The sequence below is a fragment of the Lichenostomus cassidix genome, chromosome 7, assembly GCF_008360975.1.
Source record: "Lichenostomus cassidix isolate B80296 chromosome 7, HeHo_3.0, whole genome shotgun sequence".
Classification (NCBI taxonomy): Eukaryota; Metazoa; Chordata; class Aves; order Passeriformes; family Meliphagidae; genus Lichenostomus; species Lichenostomus cassidix.
Window position 1 is genome coordinate 2205013 of NC_139488.1, and position 15616 is coordinate 2220628.

At 46.3% G+C, this 15616-nt stretch overlaps 2 protein-coding genes across 6 annotated transcripts in view; both read left to right on the forward strand.

Moving 5' to 3' along the window:
- SPAG16 (sperm associated antigen 16) overlaps positions 1-1854 on the forward strand; it is a 368224-nt gene extending 366370 nt beyond the window's left edge. For all 4 annotated transcript variants that reach the window (XM_085065720.1, XM_085065718.1, XM_085065722.1 and 1 more), the window contains one exon: positions 1521-1854. In XM_085065720.1, the coding sequence (XP_084921846.1) occupies positions 1521-1693 (173 nt within the window). In that variant the 3' untranslated portion in view covers positions 1694-1854. The remainder of the gene's footprint in view (positions 1-1520) is intronic.
- Positions 1855-2381: 527 nt separating this feature from the next.
- Positions 2382-15616, forward strand: part of VWC2L (von Willebrand factor C domain containing 2 like) — a 44332-nt gene continuing 31097 nt past the window's right edge. For both annotated transcript variants that reach the window (XR_014853339.1, XM_085065723.1), the window contains exons 1-2: positions 2382-3226; positions 5352-5817. Coding sequence is in view for 1 of the 2 variants with exons in the window: in XM_085065723.1 (XP_084921849.1) it covers positions 5407-5817 (411 nt within the window). In the remaining variant the exon portion in view is untranslated. The remainder of the gene's footprint in view (positions 3227-5351; positions 5818-15616) is intronic.

A 15616-nucleotide genomic window follows, 5' to 3' on the forward strand; every position in this document is an offset into this window, starting at 1 on the left:
CTTTGTCAGTGTCAATATTAATTATTCTGCTGCTGGTGATGTCTTTGCTTTCAGAGAGAAAATCTCAATACATAAGAAGAGCTGTAATCGTTTGGAGGGTATATTGAGTTTGCTCCAAATAGAAGAAGGTGTTTGACCAAGATCACGACTGACAGTACAGTGATCCCGTTGTTGTTAGGGCCACATCAGCTTTGAAATGAATGTATTGATTTTTTTTTTTTTGGTACGTGAAACTCATGATTATTATAGTTAATTTCTAAAGGAGAGAATCTTTATCTGGAGGCTGGGTAAGTAAGAGGCGCTTCAAACATATCACTTACTAGCTATTACCTCTGCTTTTATTTAAGCAGGAAGATAATAAGCTTATAAACACATTCTGCTTCCTTAAGAGCATGGAAAACTAAGTCCATTTGTTTTGCAAATAAACACATGGGAACTGCGAACTCCTTAAAACCTTTTTTAGGTTTTCTTTTATTTTTTCTACTGTTAAACCTATACTATACTAAGGATTTAATTATCATTTTTTCCACAAGGATATAAGGGAGCAAGGCACTCAGTTCAGTTAGATGCCTGACCTTCTGGAGATTCAGCTGCAAACCAACATCTTCATGTCTTAGAGCAGTACAAGAAAAGCAGTGTCCAAAGCATGGTCTGATGTTAATACCTCCAGGTATTAGGAGATAGCAGTGTGGACTGCAGATGTTCTACTCCTCTGGTGCTCAGTCTGTGTGCCAGAATCTGGCCCTGAATAATTGTATCCAAATATAAGCAATTGTCCCACTCTGCTCTGCACTGCGGCAGCCCCACCTTGAGCATCGTGTGCAGTTTTGGTCAGTGCAACATAAGAAAAATATTAAGCTATCAGAGCATGCCAAGGGCAACAAAGATGGTGAAGGGCTTTGAGGAGAAGCCATGTGAGGAGTGGCTCAGGGCAACTTGGTCTGTTTAGCTGGAAGAGACTGAGGGGAGACTCATCGGGCTCTGAAAGTTCCTTATGAGGGAAAGAGCAGGGGCAGACACTGATCTCTTCTCTGAGGGGACCCAGTGACAGAACCCAGTGGAAAGGCTGAAGTTGTGTCAGGGGTGGTTCAGGAAAAGGTTCTTCCTCCAGAGGTGGTTGGGCACTGGCACAGGTTCCCCAGGGAATGGTCACAGCACCAAAACTGACATAGTTCATAGTTCAAGAGGCATTTGGACACTCTTGGGTGCATGGTGTGAGTCTTGGGGTGTCCTGTGCAGGGCCAGAAGTTGGATGCAATGATCCTTGTGGGTCCCTTCCAACTCAGCAGATTCTGTGATTCTGTCAAAATAGCCAGGCTATGTAAGGAGAACATGAGGTTTCCAGACTGGCTTAATCGCTCCAAAGTCCAATCTCATTATTGATCCATCCAACTTTCTGTTAATTTATCTCAGAAAACAGCAGTACACACGTGTGTCTTTACAGCCACCCTCTCAAAACTTCCAGCACCACTCTCTCGTGTAGCCTTTGCCAAGCTCGATGCCTTTGCTGTGTGTTTCAGGTGGCGTGGTGGCTCTGGCCAGCAGCGAGGGCTGTGTGAAGGTGCTGTGGCTGGCCACGGGCCAGCTGTCCATGCTGCGGGGCCCGGGGGTCGAGGTGCGCTGCGTGCGCTTCCACGGGCAGCAGCACCTGCTCTCCGCGGGCACCGACGGCAGGGTGTGCATCTGGAGCTGAGCAGCGACAGCGTGGCCTCCATCGCCTTCCAGAACAGCGGCTTGACAACAGCAGTGTGAACTTCCCGGTTCATAGCTCGTGATTGCACTATTCGGGGAATAGCCGCCCAAATGTAGCATTATTTGGCATTTTATCCAAATAAACCACTCAATTTCTCCCTCTTTCTGTTGACACCGTGTTTTCCCCAACACCAAGAATCTCTCTTTTGGTGGTTTCTGGAGAAACAGCTTTACAATGACGCCTAATGCCAGCGCAGCCGAATTGCAAGGAGATTGATTTTTAATGTAGCGCAGCACGATCCACAGCAGCCGGGGCGCCCCTGCCCCGGATCAGCCCCTGTAGGAAGGAGGATGAGGAGAAGTTTCCACAATGCAGACATGGGGGATGTGTTCCCCGGCACCGCCGGGGCAGCGGCGATGAGCCGGAGCTGGAGAGCGCCGAGGGGCTGAGGGGAGCCGGGCTGAGGGCAGCCGGGCTGAGGGGAGCCCCAGCTGCAGGATCTGAGGGGAGCTGAGCTGAGGGGAGCCGGGCTGACGGGAGCCCCAGCTGCAGGATCTGAAGGGAGCAGGGCTGAGGGGAGCCGGACTGAGGGGAGCTGGGCTGAGGGGAGCTGGGCTGAGGGGAGCTCCAGCCAGTGGATCTGAGGGGAGCCAGCGGATCCGAGCGGGGAGCGGGGCCGAGAGGAGCGGGGCCGAGAGGAGCGGGGCTGAGGGAGCTCCAGTCGGTAGATCTGAGCGGAAGCAGGCTGGCGGGAGCCGGGCTGCCGGGAGCTCCAGCCGGGCGATCTGACGGGCACCGCTGGATCTGAGCGGAGCCGTCGCCCCAGCCGGCGGCAGGCGGGGCAGCGGCCAGGGCGGGAGCGCCCCGCCCCTGCATTATTTTTTGGGTTCCCCCCCACACCCGGCTCTTCTCTCTTATTTTTTTTTACCACCATCTCCCCCCCAAAAAAATTAATCCTCGTACGGGCAGGCAGGGAGCGCGGAGCTGCGCGGCGCGGCATGGCCGGCGGCCGGGCCGGGGAGTCCCCGGAGGGGCGCGGGGGCTGCCCGCCCGCCGGGCGCGGGGCTCCTCCGCCCGCCCTGCCCCGCCTGCCTCCCGCCTAGCCCGCCTCGCTCCCCCCCTTCCCCCGCCGAGCCGAAGCTGGAGCCGCCGGAGATCCGCCGGGCACAGGGAGGGGACAGCGATGGGTTGTTTTCTCTCCTCCGCCCGCCCCGAGACCTGAGGAGATGCAGCCCAAGTTCGCCGCGATGACTCTGCTGCTGGCACCGGGGTTTCTCCGCGGCGTCGCAGCCGCCGGACCGCCTGAATCCTGCAACCTCTGAATGCTCGGCGCCGGGTTAGAGCTCAGCTCATGCTGTGGTTGCTGGGCTGCCGCGCTCCCGTGTTTTGCGATGGGAGGTGCAGGAAAAGGGATTGTCCGTGAGTCGACACCGAAAACGTGATTAGGAGGAACTGCTTTCACTAATCTGTTTCTAACCTTTCAGTCCATGTTGGCCTGTGACCCCTCTCGGCTTTCACATCCAGCCTGAGCAGGTAGGTGTGAATTATTCGCTTGGGGTGAGGGAAGGCGGATAAAAACGTTTCAGAGACTTACCTGCGATCCTGGCTTCTCTCGGGATGAGAAAAGATGAGAAAGTTCGAGCTGTAAACTAATTCTGAGCCAAACAGCATTTGTTTACTTGTTGAAATGTGTCCGTGCAAGACGTCTGCAGTCTGTCTGATTTCCAGGATCAAGCCGAGTGCCCGTGAGTTGCTGTGGGACATCTCAGCTGCTGTAGCAAAATATAGTGCTCTTATTTATGATCTGGGAAGAAGTTTTATGTACATATATATACACACACACACACACATTTGTTTTGAGAGCTTCCTCATCAAACTCCAACAGATTCTCTCAATTGTTACACGTTTCCTCAGATTTGAGTTACTTCGTTTGCTTGCCTTTTTTTTTTCTTCCCCTAAATGCTCACAAATCTGCAATGTTGCAACCTACCTGTAGCGTTAGGTGGGGAGATTCTCTGCTCTCTAGATATGCAAAGCAGCCGTATCTGCATGAATCGCTGGATTTCCAAACAGCATGTTACAGCAGATATTGCTGATAGGAGTAACAAGAGGGTGCATAGTCCTTGTGATGGAAACACAGCTAGTACTTCAATTAAGAAGATATCTTTTCGAATTTGATAAAGCTTGTGTAATATCCGGTGTCTCCCTCTGTTGTGGCTTCGGAAAAACTGCTTTGTCAACAGGATCCCTTAGCTGCTTCCCTGGGATTAAATCTTTCTCCTCCTGCTGCTGCTTTTTTTGCTTCAGTTAAGGGAGAATTAATTGCTGAACATCTGCAGTCCACCAAAAATGCCAGTATATAAAAAATGTCTCCCCGAGGAGTGGAGGAGCATACGTGTTTGCCTCTGTGTGTAGGTTAATGCATGTTTGTGTAGACTCCGTGTGCCTGTGTGTGCATGCTCTGTGAATGGAGGAAAAGAAGGGATGACACACACACCCCAACAGTCCTGTTTTTTTGGTTTGTGCCAGGATCTACCTCCGTAGTTCTGCAGTCTGTAAAATGCTGATATTTCATCTCATTTAAAAGTTTCCTGTAATACTTTGGCCAGATCTCTTAAGAGAGGTCAGAAACCAGTTTGCTGCCAGGCTTGCACTGGCTGTTGGCTGCTGCGGGGGCAGGTTGGTGGCAGTGATGTGGCACTGTGGGCAGCCAGAAGTGCTCCCAAGGCTCAGGCACAGAGCCCTGGCCTGGCGCTGGCTCTGCTGGGGGTCGCTCAAAGCCCCTCTCCCTCCTGGAGTCCATCCTCACTCCAAAACTCCAGCACAGCTCGCCAAAGGTCGGGCCGTGCTGCATGGCTCCCAAAGTTTTAGAAAGGCTCCAGCTTAATCAGGCACACTCATTTCAGCAGCTCCATGCATTATGCAGGCATTTAACATCCTGCACTCCTCGTTTTTTGCTGGGAATTACTGAAATGCTGAATAATGGAGAAGGTGAATTGCATCTTTGCTTCTGTCGGGATTAAACGTACCTGCTGCAGGCTGGGTTGTGTTGTAGCCCAGGAAGTCCCTCTTCAGAAATGCTGTTAATAAGACTCTGCACTGTTACACCTCTCGCAGCCAAATTTTAACCCAGCACCATCTTTCAGATCAGACACAGATCTGACAATAGATTATGCTTAACTTGTTTTTCAGCACAGGTTTCCCACCTCAGTTTAATGAAGTGGGCTGTGCTCCATACGTAGCACCAAGGGACAGTGGCCACCACAGGAGGTTTAGACCTTGCCTGAACTTGGCTTCAAACCCCTCCGAGCTGCCCATCACCATGCGATTTCAGGCAGCTGCTTTAATTCCTGGTGCATCCGAAAACTCAACTGCAAAAATGAGGAAAGTAAAAATTAGATGATTCTGTGAGCCCCCATTCCTTCAGAGATGTTTTGTGGGCATATGCTTCCAGGCATGTGTGTCTAAGTTAGATATATCACATGCTTTGTTCTCTTTAGCAATAATTGAGATAATTTAATTCAAATGAAACAGTGATAGTTATCTGTACAGTTTGAAAACTCAGATTTATTCTTTGGTGCTGGTTGAAACGATGACCTTTATAAGTCAATCTTCTTGAATTTTGAGTTCATTCTCATTTAAAACTGTTTGCTTTCAGACCACAGCACTGTCTCCCTATGGAAGCAGCTGTTTGTATCTGGCATTGAGGCCCCATGGAGAAGCTGAGGAGGGGGATGGCTCTTCCTATTCATGAAGCCTGGATACTTCTGTTTGTGCTCCCTGGTTTGGTCACTCCAGCTGCCATCAATCATGAAGACTACCCTGCTGATGAAGGGGACCAGACCTCCAGCAATGACAATCTGATCTTTGATGACTACCGGGGGAAGGGCTGTGTAGATGACAGTGGCTTTGTGTACAAACTGGGAGAACGTTTTTTCCCGGGGCATTCCAACTGTCCCTGTGTCTGTACTGAGGATGGACCTGTTTGCGATCAACCAGAATGCCCTAAAATCCACCCAAAGTGCACAAAAGTGGAACACAATGGATGCTGTCCAGAATGCAAAGAAGTGAAAAACTTTTGTGAATATCATGGGAAAAATTACAAAATCTTGGAGGAATTTAAGGTATGGAACCATTTTTCTTCAGTATTTAATATTAGTACACTTTAGGAATTGTATTTTTGCTGGGAGCTCTCAAAGGCAGTGTTACTCAGTATTTGCTTACTGCCATTGATGAATGCTGAAGACAGTTTTAGCTGTGATGCAGATCTGGCTCATGTAAAAGCTATCTCATCCCCCCTGTGTGCACTCCCTGAGGGCCAGTGGTCAGTCAGAAGCCCCTGTAAGAATTGCCAGCCCTCTGCATCTGCCTCCTTTGCTCATAGCATGGATCATGCTGGGCTACCAAGGGTGTGTAAACCAGTACTGAGCTTTTTAAGAACCCTTTTTGCAATTTGGATAGCAAAAAATTGATGGCATGGTACTGAGACTTGTTACTCATAACTGTATGAGCATGCAAATAAGCAGATGGTAAACTATTTAATTTTTTCATTTTAAATGTGATAAGGCTGTGTAGAATGGAGAAGATGAACTCCTAGGCAGATGACCACCTCAAGTAACAAGAGGCAAAGGGTTTCATGGTAATGGTTGAGTTCATGTAAGGAATGTCATAAAGAAATCCTGAAATGTGTCTTAAAAATAAGACAATATTTTCCAAAACCATTACACAACCTACAGTTCCCATTCTAATGAGTCTGATCATGTGCTTTCAATTCTGCTAAGGAAAACAGCATTTCACAATGAAGAACAGGAGCTGCAAAAGCTGTAGGTACACAAGTTTGTTCTTCAGGTCACGTGGCTTTAAGGGCTGAACCTCCATAATTAACAGCAGCCTGTAACTCTTCATGGCTGTGTGTCTGATCTTATTATACACTTGACCAGTTTATTGTGTTTCCTGCAATGAAAACAGTTTCACACAGGTCTGTGTAATTCACCAGTTCTCGTTAACATAGATGGCAATTCCCTTTTTCACAGAAACTATCATTTTCAGTGAAGGTAGCAGTAAGCAGTTCCTTTCTTCTATCACGTGTGGTGTACATTCATCTTTGTCCATGTGGAGCTGCAGTCACTGAGTCTGGGCAAGACAGTTTAATGTCACAAACAGAAGGTAAAGCAAGTGTACGAGGAACCTTGAGGGTCACCCTGATCAACCAGCTTTGCTTTGCTGAGGGATGTGAAGGTGCTGACCTTGTGAACTGCTCAGATAGCAGTTTCTTCTTGCCCTGGGAAGGCCTAGCCCAAGTTCATCCCATAATCACACTTCAGTGGTCCCACTTAGACTGCTGTGCTGTCAGGTGGTAAGATGTCATACCTAGGTGGTCAGGTTTTTATGTGAGAGGTATAGGGACCCTTTTTTAGGAAGCAAAAATTTAGAAGGGCTCCTTTTGAAGAGATTTCAGTGGGAGAGATAGATCTTGTCATTAAAGTACCTCTTGTGTGTGAATTAAGTAGAAAAGTAGTAATCACTTTTCCTGAAAGAAATAATTCCATCCTGGTAACAGTTTTAACTCTAGGGGAAAAAATACAGGGGAGAAAGGCTATTGGAGAGAGTTAGGAGCCATCTGGTTCATTGCTTGTTGTATTCAAGTACTTGGGGTGTTGCACGGGGAGCAAAGTTCCTGTACCCTCTGAGAAGCACGAAGTAGATGGTGTCAGGCCACTCTCACACACAGTAACCTTCTGTCCAGGGCTAATGTGAGATCCTCCACACTTAATTTAGCTGACAGTCAAACTTTTGACCCAGACCTGTGTTTTGCTGAGAGCTCAATCTGTTGTGGAATAGGGCAGAAACCAGTGCTTTGGAAATCTCTGTGTTTACCTGGAATAAACAGTGAATTGCTTTTTTCCTCAAAGTGCTGTAGGAGAGTCAGACAATGGAAGATCACTGCACTGGGGTGTTGGATGGGGGAAAAAGAAGTACCTGTGAACTGTGACTTTATAAAAGCTATAGGAAAGACAGAACTTCGAGATTCAGGAAGCTGCTGCTCTGAAGTCTTGATTTTATGAGGCACCCAAGCATTTTGCTGTTTATTTCAACAGAATAAATATTTTACCTGCTATCTCTGCAGATGAAATCCTGAGCAGTTCATAGGTTTTACAGGCTCTGAGCTCTGCTCTTCCCTCATCATGTTGAATTTATAAGGTCTGCAAACTTTCTCACATCCATTCCACACACACTGAAGTCAAAGACGAGAGGCTGTTCTGACTCAAACCCAGGCTGCTTTCAGTGGAAACAGAGGCACTGTTTTATGTGGTCTCAGAACCCTTTCACCCACTTGATTTACTTTTGCTGGTATGTAGGTTCCAAATCGTCATCTATAGAAGTGCTTGTCACTGCTGAGTTTCAGCTGAAATTAGCCTCTATTTAAAAATCTTTTGCAAGTGTGTGTGTCTGTGTGTGTGTGCCAGGACTGACTCATCTTGTAGAAATTTCAGCTGCCTGATCTTTCAGAAATTGGGATTAATTTTTTCTCTCGGAATTTTTTTTCCTTAGGATATCAAAATCTATGAGAGGTTTCCAGTTGGGTGAATTTTCCTGTATTCTTTCTAGATATTTTTCTTAGGTTTGAGGTGAGAAATCCAGATGTGATTTAGTCTTTTTTCTTACCACTGGCAGCAACTGTGATGCTCTCAGGGTAAAGGAATAGTTACAAAGGCCCATTTCTTAAATATTTAGCTTTCTTCTAGTGAACAGATCTTGTATATCTAATTTTTCGAGTCATAACAGTCACAAGCACAAAATACAAACATGACAACAAGCCATGTAGCCTAGACAGCTGTCCAAATATTTATACTTGTGCCCCTCAATCATTAACATGTACAACTGAAATGCTGAACTGAAGTTCAATTGTAAATCTAAACCCATTAAGAGTTTTTCTTGTATCCTTTTGTAAAATTCTGTGTCCCTGACAGATGGCTTAGTAACCCCATGTAGCATCTTCCTGAGTCTGTTATGGGTCCTGGGAGATATTGGTGGGTTTGGTGCCCCAGCTGCCCATACACAGCATGCCTCACCCCCTGCTTTCAGGGGACTTATCCCCAGCTTTGGCTGAGGCTGTGGTTCCACCTGGAAACCCCTGCAGAAAAGGCCAGCACAGTCTGTCTAATGTTAATCAATGTTTGATTCAAATGTGTCTAAAATATGGATTGATGCCCAGAGATCAGGATTTTGATACTTGGGGAGCAGGAGAAAAGGTGGTTCTGGTGGGTTTTTACTGGGATCCATCTCTCTCTTTCCCATCTTGTTTTCCACTTTTCTCTTTGTTGGACTCAAATGTGGTCTCTCAGGTCCTCACTGGCTCCTCTCAGAGCAGGGGTGAGGGCAGCTGGGGTAGCTGCAGGGAAGGTGTGAAGAATGCTGCAAGTCTCAGGCTGTTTTCTCCAGAGGGATCTGGCAGGGACTCTCGGGGTCACTTGTCAGCTGCTTTTTCTCCCACGCATCATCCTTGTTTTGATTTCAGTCCTGGTGGTTAAGGTCTGAGTCCCAGGAGCTCTGCGCTCGCCTGTAGGGGTAGAGATCTTTCAGGGAGGTTGTTAACCCTCCCCTTTCATCTCAGAGAGAGAAAACAGGCAGATAGAGATTGGGCTTGGTTGTTGTAAGTACACATGGTTGTGTTTTAAATGGATGTTCCCAGGCAGCAGCTGATGTAAAGTTAAGGAGACAGTGTTCTTCCAGCGTGACGGATGTTCATTGGCAGCTGATGGAGAAATCCTGCAAATGTCAGGGAGGCAGCAGTTTCCCTGAGTGCTGATTAGTTTTTGCTCCCTTGCATGGCTTACTGACAGAAAAGCACACACCTGCCCACCTTTGAGAAATGGAATTACAGCGTGGTTAAGGTTTATTTGTAGCCACAGTGAGGAGCCACTGGAAGAGGATTGCCTTGTCAGTTTGGAAAGTCCATAACCAGCTCTGAGCTTCCTAGGTCTCTCATCACCCAGCAGAGGCACATCCAGAAAAACCTTCTGCAGACCTCTGGGTATGTAGCAGAATGCCATTGCTGGGAGATGAATGGTCAGTTCACCAGTCAAAAGATTGTCAAGATGATCTCTTGAAATATTCTCCATTTCATGTTGACAGGCAGGGACACCTCCTTGTCCCTGCAGGAGGGTGAGCACGGTGCCATCCTCCTCCAAGGCAGTGGCAGAAATTTCCTAAGCACAGACATTAAAATATCTGTGTTAGCCTGGCAGAATATGGTCTGAATTATCCTTTGGGTGTGAACTCAAGGGGTTTTGGCCTTCCTGATGATGGTCAAGTGAGAAGAGCAGCTTCAACCTGCAGTTGTGAACTTGAGCTTGAAAAGCACTCTGGGCATTTTTTAGGTGCTTTTCACTTGTTGTCCTGCTTTCTGCCAAGCACAGAGCTGCAATTTCTTCTAGCCTTTGGCTCTGCCAGTGCTTATCCTCTGCTGCTGCCTTTATTTGCCTGCCCTTCCCCCTGATTTCATTTCCTTGTCCTCTCCTCTTCCACCTTCGCTCCTCCCAAACCTGTCCTCACTGAAAAAGTCCCTAGATGATGCCCAAATATTTGTCCCTTGCATCATCACAAGTGTGGAGAGATGGGAGAGCAACACTTGCCCTTTTTCTCCACACTGGAAGAAGAAACAACAAAAAATGCAGGAAAGATGAATTTTTTGCTTCTAGGGCAAAATCTCTGCTGACTTTAAAAGAACCAAGATTTCATTGCTAAAGTTCTACTTTATTTTTCTTTCCCCTGTTCCCTGCCACTATATCTTAAGTTCATTGCTTTGTTTTGTCCACAAATCACCTGTAATCCTTCAGTGGAGTTTTTTGTATCTTGCTGACTTTATGTCTTCTTGAATAGTGCTTTCTTTGCACAGTAGGGACACAGCTCTAGCAGGGTCCTTCAGGGTGTAATCAGAACCCAAAATATACAAGGGACTGTATAAGCACAGCATTATCACACACTAATTCTCATCTCATTATGGAAACCTTTACTTCACAATAGTGGCACCTCCTTCTCCTGTGTAAATGCTCTTTAAAATGTTTTATTAATGCAATTATATGAATATGACTTAACAAAGCAAGGCCTCTCATCAAAAGACACCCACAGACAGGTATGCAGCTGCTATCCCAGCATCTCACAGCCCCTGAAATACAGTGTGTCCATCCTGATGCCAGAGAGAAGGAGGCAGTGAAACCTAAAAGTGATTCCCCACCCCCAGAACTGTGCCAGAAATAGAAATTAAGTGATGTAAACAACAGCCTTGCTCAGACCACCAGGTACCCAGCCTAGGAGTACAAACTTATCAAATATGAATGCAGCACTTGGGATGTTCCAGAGTGTTACTGATGGGGTGGTGCTGTTAGGTGAGAAACAAGAGTGTGGCAGCCCTGGGTGGGGAGGGCCAGCATGGGGGCCCCATTTTAATATTGGCATTTTTCTCTCCAAGATGTGTACAGCAGGTTCTTTTTTCTCTCCAAGATGTGTGCAGCAGGTGTTTTTTGTACTAGGACTCAAACAAGTGGGGCTTTTTCTTTTTTTTTCTTTCCCTCCTTCTTCTTGTGTGTTCTGCAATTTCACATATGGCTAGAAAATGATAATACAAAAGAAATTTCAATAATATGCCTGTGCTTTAATAAAAGGAGCCATGAACAATGCCAGCTCTGAAGATAGCATACAGCCATTGAAATCAGACAGGGGAAACAGAACATCAGTCAGATGGAAAAGTATGATTTATTATCTCCCTTCTGGCAAAATTACAGTGACAATGTCTATGCAAAGGAATCTAAAATTACTGACTTACTGTATTTCTGTCATAATTTGTACCAAGAAAACATACTAAAATAGATAGGCCTGTCACATATTGATCTATAGTGAAACCTATTTTTAAAATTATGCTATGTACTTAGCTACTGATTCTGTAACATATATATCACATTATGCACAAATACATTATTACAATAGGTGAAAGAAGATGGGCTTTATCAAGAATTTGGCTAAAAAAATCCATGGAATTTTTTTCCTGGATCGCAGTAATACATGGGAGGCCCCAAAAGCTCACAGCTCAGTGGCACTGCACCCCACACAAACTCTCTCAGAGCTCCCCATTGAAATGGGTGAGGCCCAAAACTTGAGCATCCCCACAATTCAAAAGAAGCAGGAATTGAGCCTAAGCCCCTCTGTTTCAGTAACAGTGCAGCAGCACAGTGCAGAACTTGGCCTGTTCGTGCAATCCCAAGGGATTGGTATTTTTCCAGTAAATATGACACAGGGATTAATGTGTGCCCAGCATTTGTACTGCCAGAGCTGTGGCTGGGCTTGCAGTTATTCACTCCAGGAAATAGCCCATCAGCTCTGCTTGCTTCCAGAGCAGGGGCTGTCCAGGGAGCTACTGAAAGAGAGGGGATATCTCTGCACAGCCAGAGGAGAAGCTCTGGCACTTTCCCTGCACTCCCTCCGTTTCTGATGGAGCCTTACTGTTAAGAAAATGGAATATGTAGTACATGCAGGTGTTACCAGCTCCTTCCAAGAGTGATAAAATCAAGTCTGTGGCTTTGTTATTGTGCCAGGCAATGCTCAGTGGGGCCAAGGAGGGAAGTGCTCATCCCTTGGCCCTCCCAAGCTGTTTCTCTCTGTCACCCAGGGTGTTCCTGTGGGGCTGGTGAGTGGGAGGTCTTTGGGTCATCAGCTTAGGAAGAAGGATGTCATCCTTAGAAACATTTCAGTTTTAGAAGGTTTTTTAGGAAACTATTTCCTACCAGAGCAAGAGGAAGTGCAAGTATGTGTTTGTTGCCACTGGAATGTGCTTTATGCAGAACTGTGTTTGTTAAAAATAGTGCTCAGTTAGCCAATTATTCTAGTTACTGTTTTAAAGGCTGTAATTAGATAAGTTATGTAGTGACAATACTCAGTCTAGTTACAAAATAAGGATACACGAGGCTTCCTTACTCTGTTCTGTGGTAATTTCAGAGGTAATTCTTCGGGAATTACAGCAAAATCAGTATGCTTGGAGAGGCAGTAGGGATTGAAACAGCTCCTGAAAGCAGGGAATCTCTCAGTCTGTTATCTTTGGTCATGCCAGTCACCAAAACCTTTCTGACTGAGGGTCAGCCCAGTGTGCTCCGTGTGTAAGCAGGCCCCAGTGTGTTCTCTCATCAAAGATAACCCATTCAAACCCATTTTCAGTTCACATCCTTCCCAACTTGTGCTCATAACCAAATGATGACATTCCCTGAGGGACAGAAACCTCACAGACTCTGTTGGCTCCTCTCCTAAGGGTTTAAGCATTGGAATCTAGCACTGGATGCAAGGGTGCAGACAGGATAATTTGGAGAATGCCTCCTTGTTGACAGCTAGTAAAGAGCTGCAGGTTCTCTGCTGCTCTGAACTGCTGCATCTCCCTGGATCCCAAGTCACCCACTGGGATTTTACACTGGTGTGAAGTTCACTACTAGAAGTGAGATACTTCTCTGTGGAGATTGCATGATTGTGTTATACCCACCTCCGTAAGAGAAAGTGAGTGTTTTATCAGTACATGGAGCTGCTCTCTCCACCTTCTCCCATCTCTCAGTGGGAGCAAAGGAGGAACCAGTAGACTCAGGTGTAGGGAAGACACATGCAAAAGGGATCACCTTTCTGAAGAGGTCCTTGGTTCCTTTCTCCCTGCTCCAGGAGGCTTTCTCCTAGGCAGGCTCCTTCATTGCAAGAGCCAACCAGGACAGAATGGAGAGCAGGAAGCTGCCAGCTGGGCTCACTTTCCCTGCTGACATTAAAAGGAGCTTAACAAATGTGAAGCACACTCAGACATTGTGTCTGTGTCCGAGTGGGGCTGCACTTCACACGTTGGAGCCACAGTCCCATCTGTGACATCTGTAACCTTTCAGAAGGAGTCCCCTTCCCTGGGCACTGGGTATGTCTGACTTAAAAAACTATTGTAATCGAGTCATAAAAATTATCACCAAAGTAACAGAGAGCTCCAGTCCCCTCAGCCCCAGGGCAGGTGAGGTGCAGCTATTGTGAGGAATAAAATGATACATATATCAAAGCAAAGAGAGCATTCTTACAGAAGAAGTGCAAAGTCATGTTTTTACAGAAAGCTTTGCTACTGCTCTCAGGAGAGAAAAGCAACCACGAGACTGCAGATACACAGCTCTGGTGGAAAAGGGGCCAGGATTCAGCTCAAGGTTGTCTCTCTCTCATCAGCTAATGGAGGAGTCACTCTTGAGATCCAGACACGGTTCCAGGAGCCTTTTAACCTCATCAAATTGTGTGGCACAGAGCAAATCTGTAAGTACAAGCTCCTCAAGCCATCACAATCCTGACTCATCAGTTGTGGGCCAAGGATGCCCAGGATGAGGCACATCTCCTGTGCCCCTCATCACCTTACAGATCTGTAGAGCTCCCCAGGAATGTCTACAATGGAATGGCAAGGTTAATGTTGTTTCTGGTTGTGCACAGGCATGGCCTGGGAATGAGGGGAGAAGAGGAATACATGACTTGAGGGGGTTAGAGCATCCTTTTGCCTTTCCATCTCCAGAATCCAAGCCTGGTCACCAGCATGCTGGAAAGACTCTAACATTAGTAATGTTAGTGTGTGTGTTAAGGGCTCCCTTAAAAAACAGGGTTCAGCATCTGCTTCTGCTGCTTCTTGGAAGCCAGGTCCTTGGTTTAGCCAATCTGCAGAGTGGTGCAAGCATTTTTCAATTTTTGGATGGCAAAATTCATTAGTAGTGCTAGTGCTCCATATAAGTAGGATACAGCTCCACTTTTTTCACTGCAGATAAATTATCTAATGACTTAGTAGTTTTTTCCTGTTGCAAAGTCATTTGCAACATGATGGTGTTTTCAGTGAATGTACTTGTCTATAATTATTCAACAGATTGTTTATTTGAGCAATTTTCCACCTATGGAAAATCCAAGTGGTTATGGTTTCTGTAGTATAGTTGATACTGTATCTCCGCTAGCTGGTTGGGTGATTTTTATTTTATTAAGTGACAAAAATGAGAGAAATTCTTGCCCTTTGCACGTTTTTGTATTGGCACATATCAAAGAGCCATTTACCAAATTTCTAACACAAATTAGATGGTTATTTATGCTCTGCTAATAGTGAAAACCAAGTGAGCAGCCCAAAAGAGAAGTGGGCAGGGTTCAGTCTCGCCTTCAGGTGGGACTCGTTCAACAGCTTGTTCTCCACAAGTTTGGCACCTGCAGAATTTCTCAGCTGAAAGCTCTCTCTGAATTTTCCTGCAATCTTCTGCTAATCTGCCTGAGATCACAGGCAATTTCAGTAACAATGAAAATGATTCTAATTTCTCCTCCAGGAGTATCACTGATGAGTGCTATCCCAGTTCCTTTTTTATTCCTCTCCCTGGTTTATGACTTCCCACCTCAGCCAATGCAGAAGGCACTTTTGCCTCCAAATTTATTCATCAGGTCCTTTTAAACCTTCTTCCCTTTCTTGCTTCCTGCCAATAAATTCCCCACCTGAAACTCTAGCTACAGAAACCATTTCCATCAGAATTGCCGTTGTCCTTAGCGTCATTAAAAGTTACAGCTCCTCTTAAGATCTAAGTGCCCAATTTGACAGACTTCACTCTGCATCACTCTGGTTTTCCTGCTGTTTTGTCTGCATTGAGCAGGATGCCATCAGTCCATCCTGTCTGAGGGAAGAGGCTGAATGGGGTTATCTGTGTGAGTCTCTTGAAGACTAAAAGAGGGAGAGATTGACAGCAGTGATTTCAGTTTTCCTTTCCTTGGAGCCCAGCACTTGCAGGGGATGGGACACATCCAGATGTGTAGGCAGGAGGTGCCTGTGGATACAGCTCATGGATCTGAATCTATGGCAGGGTGTAAAAAGGTGCCAGGTGAGATCCATTGCATCCCAAACCACCCTGGCATCAG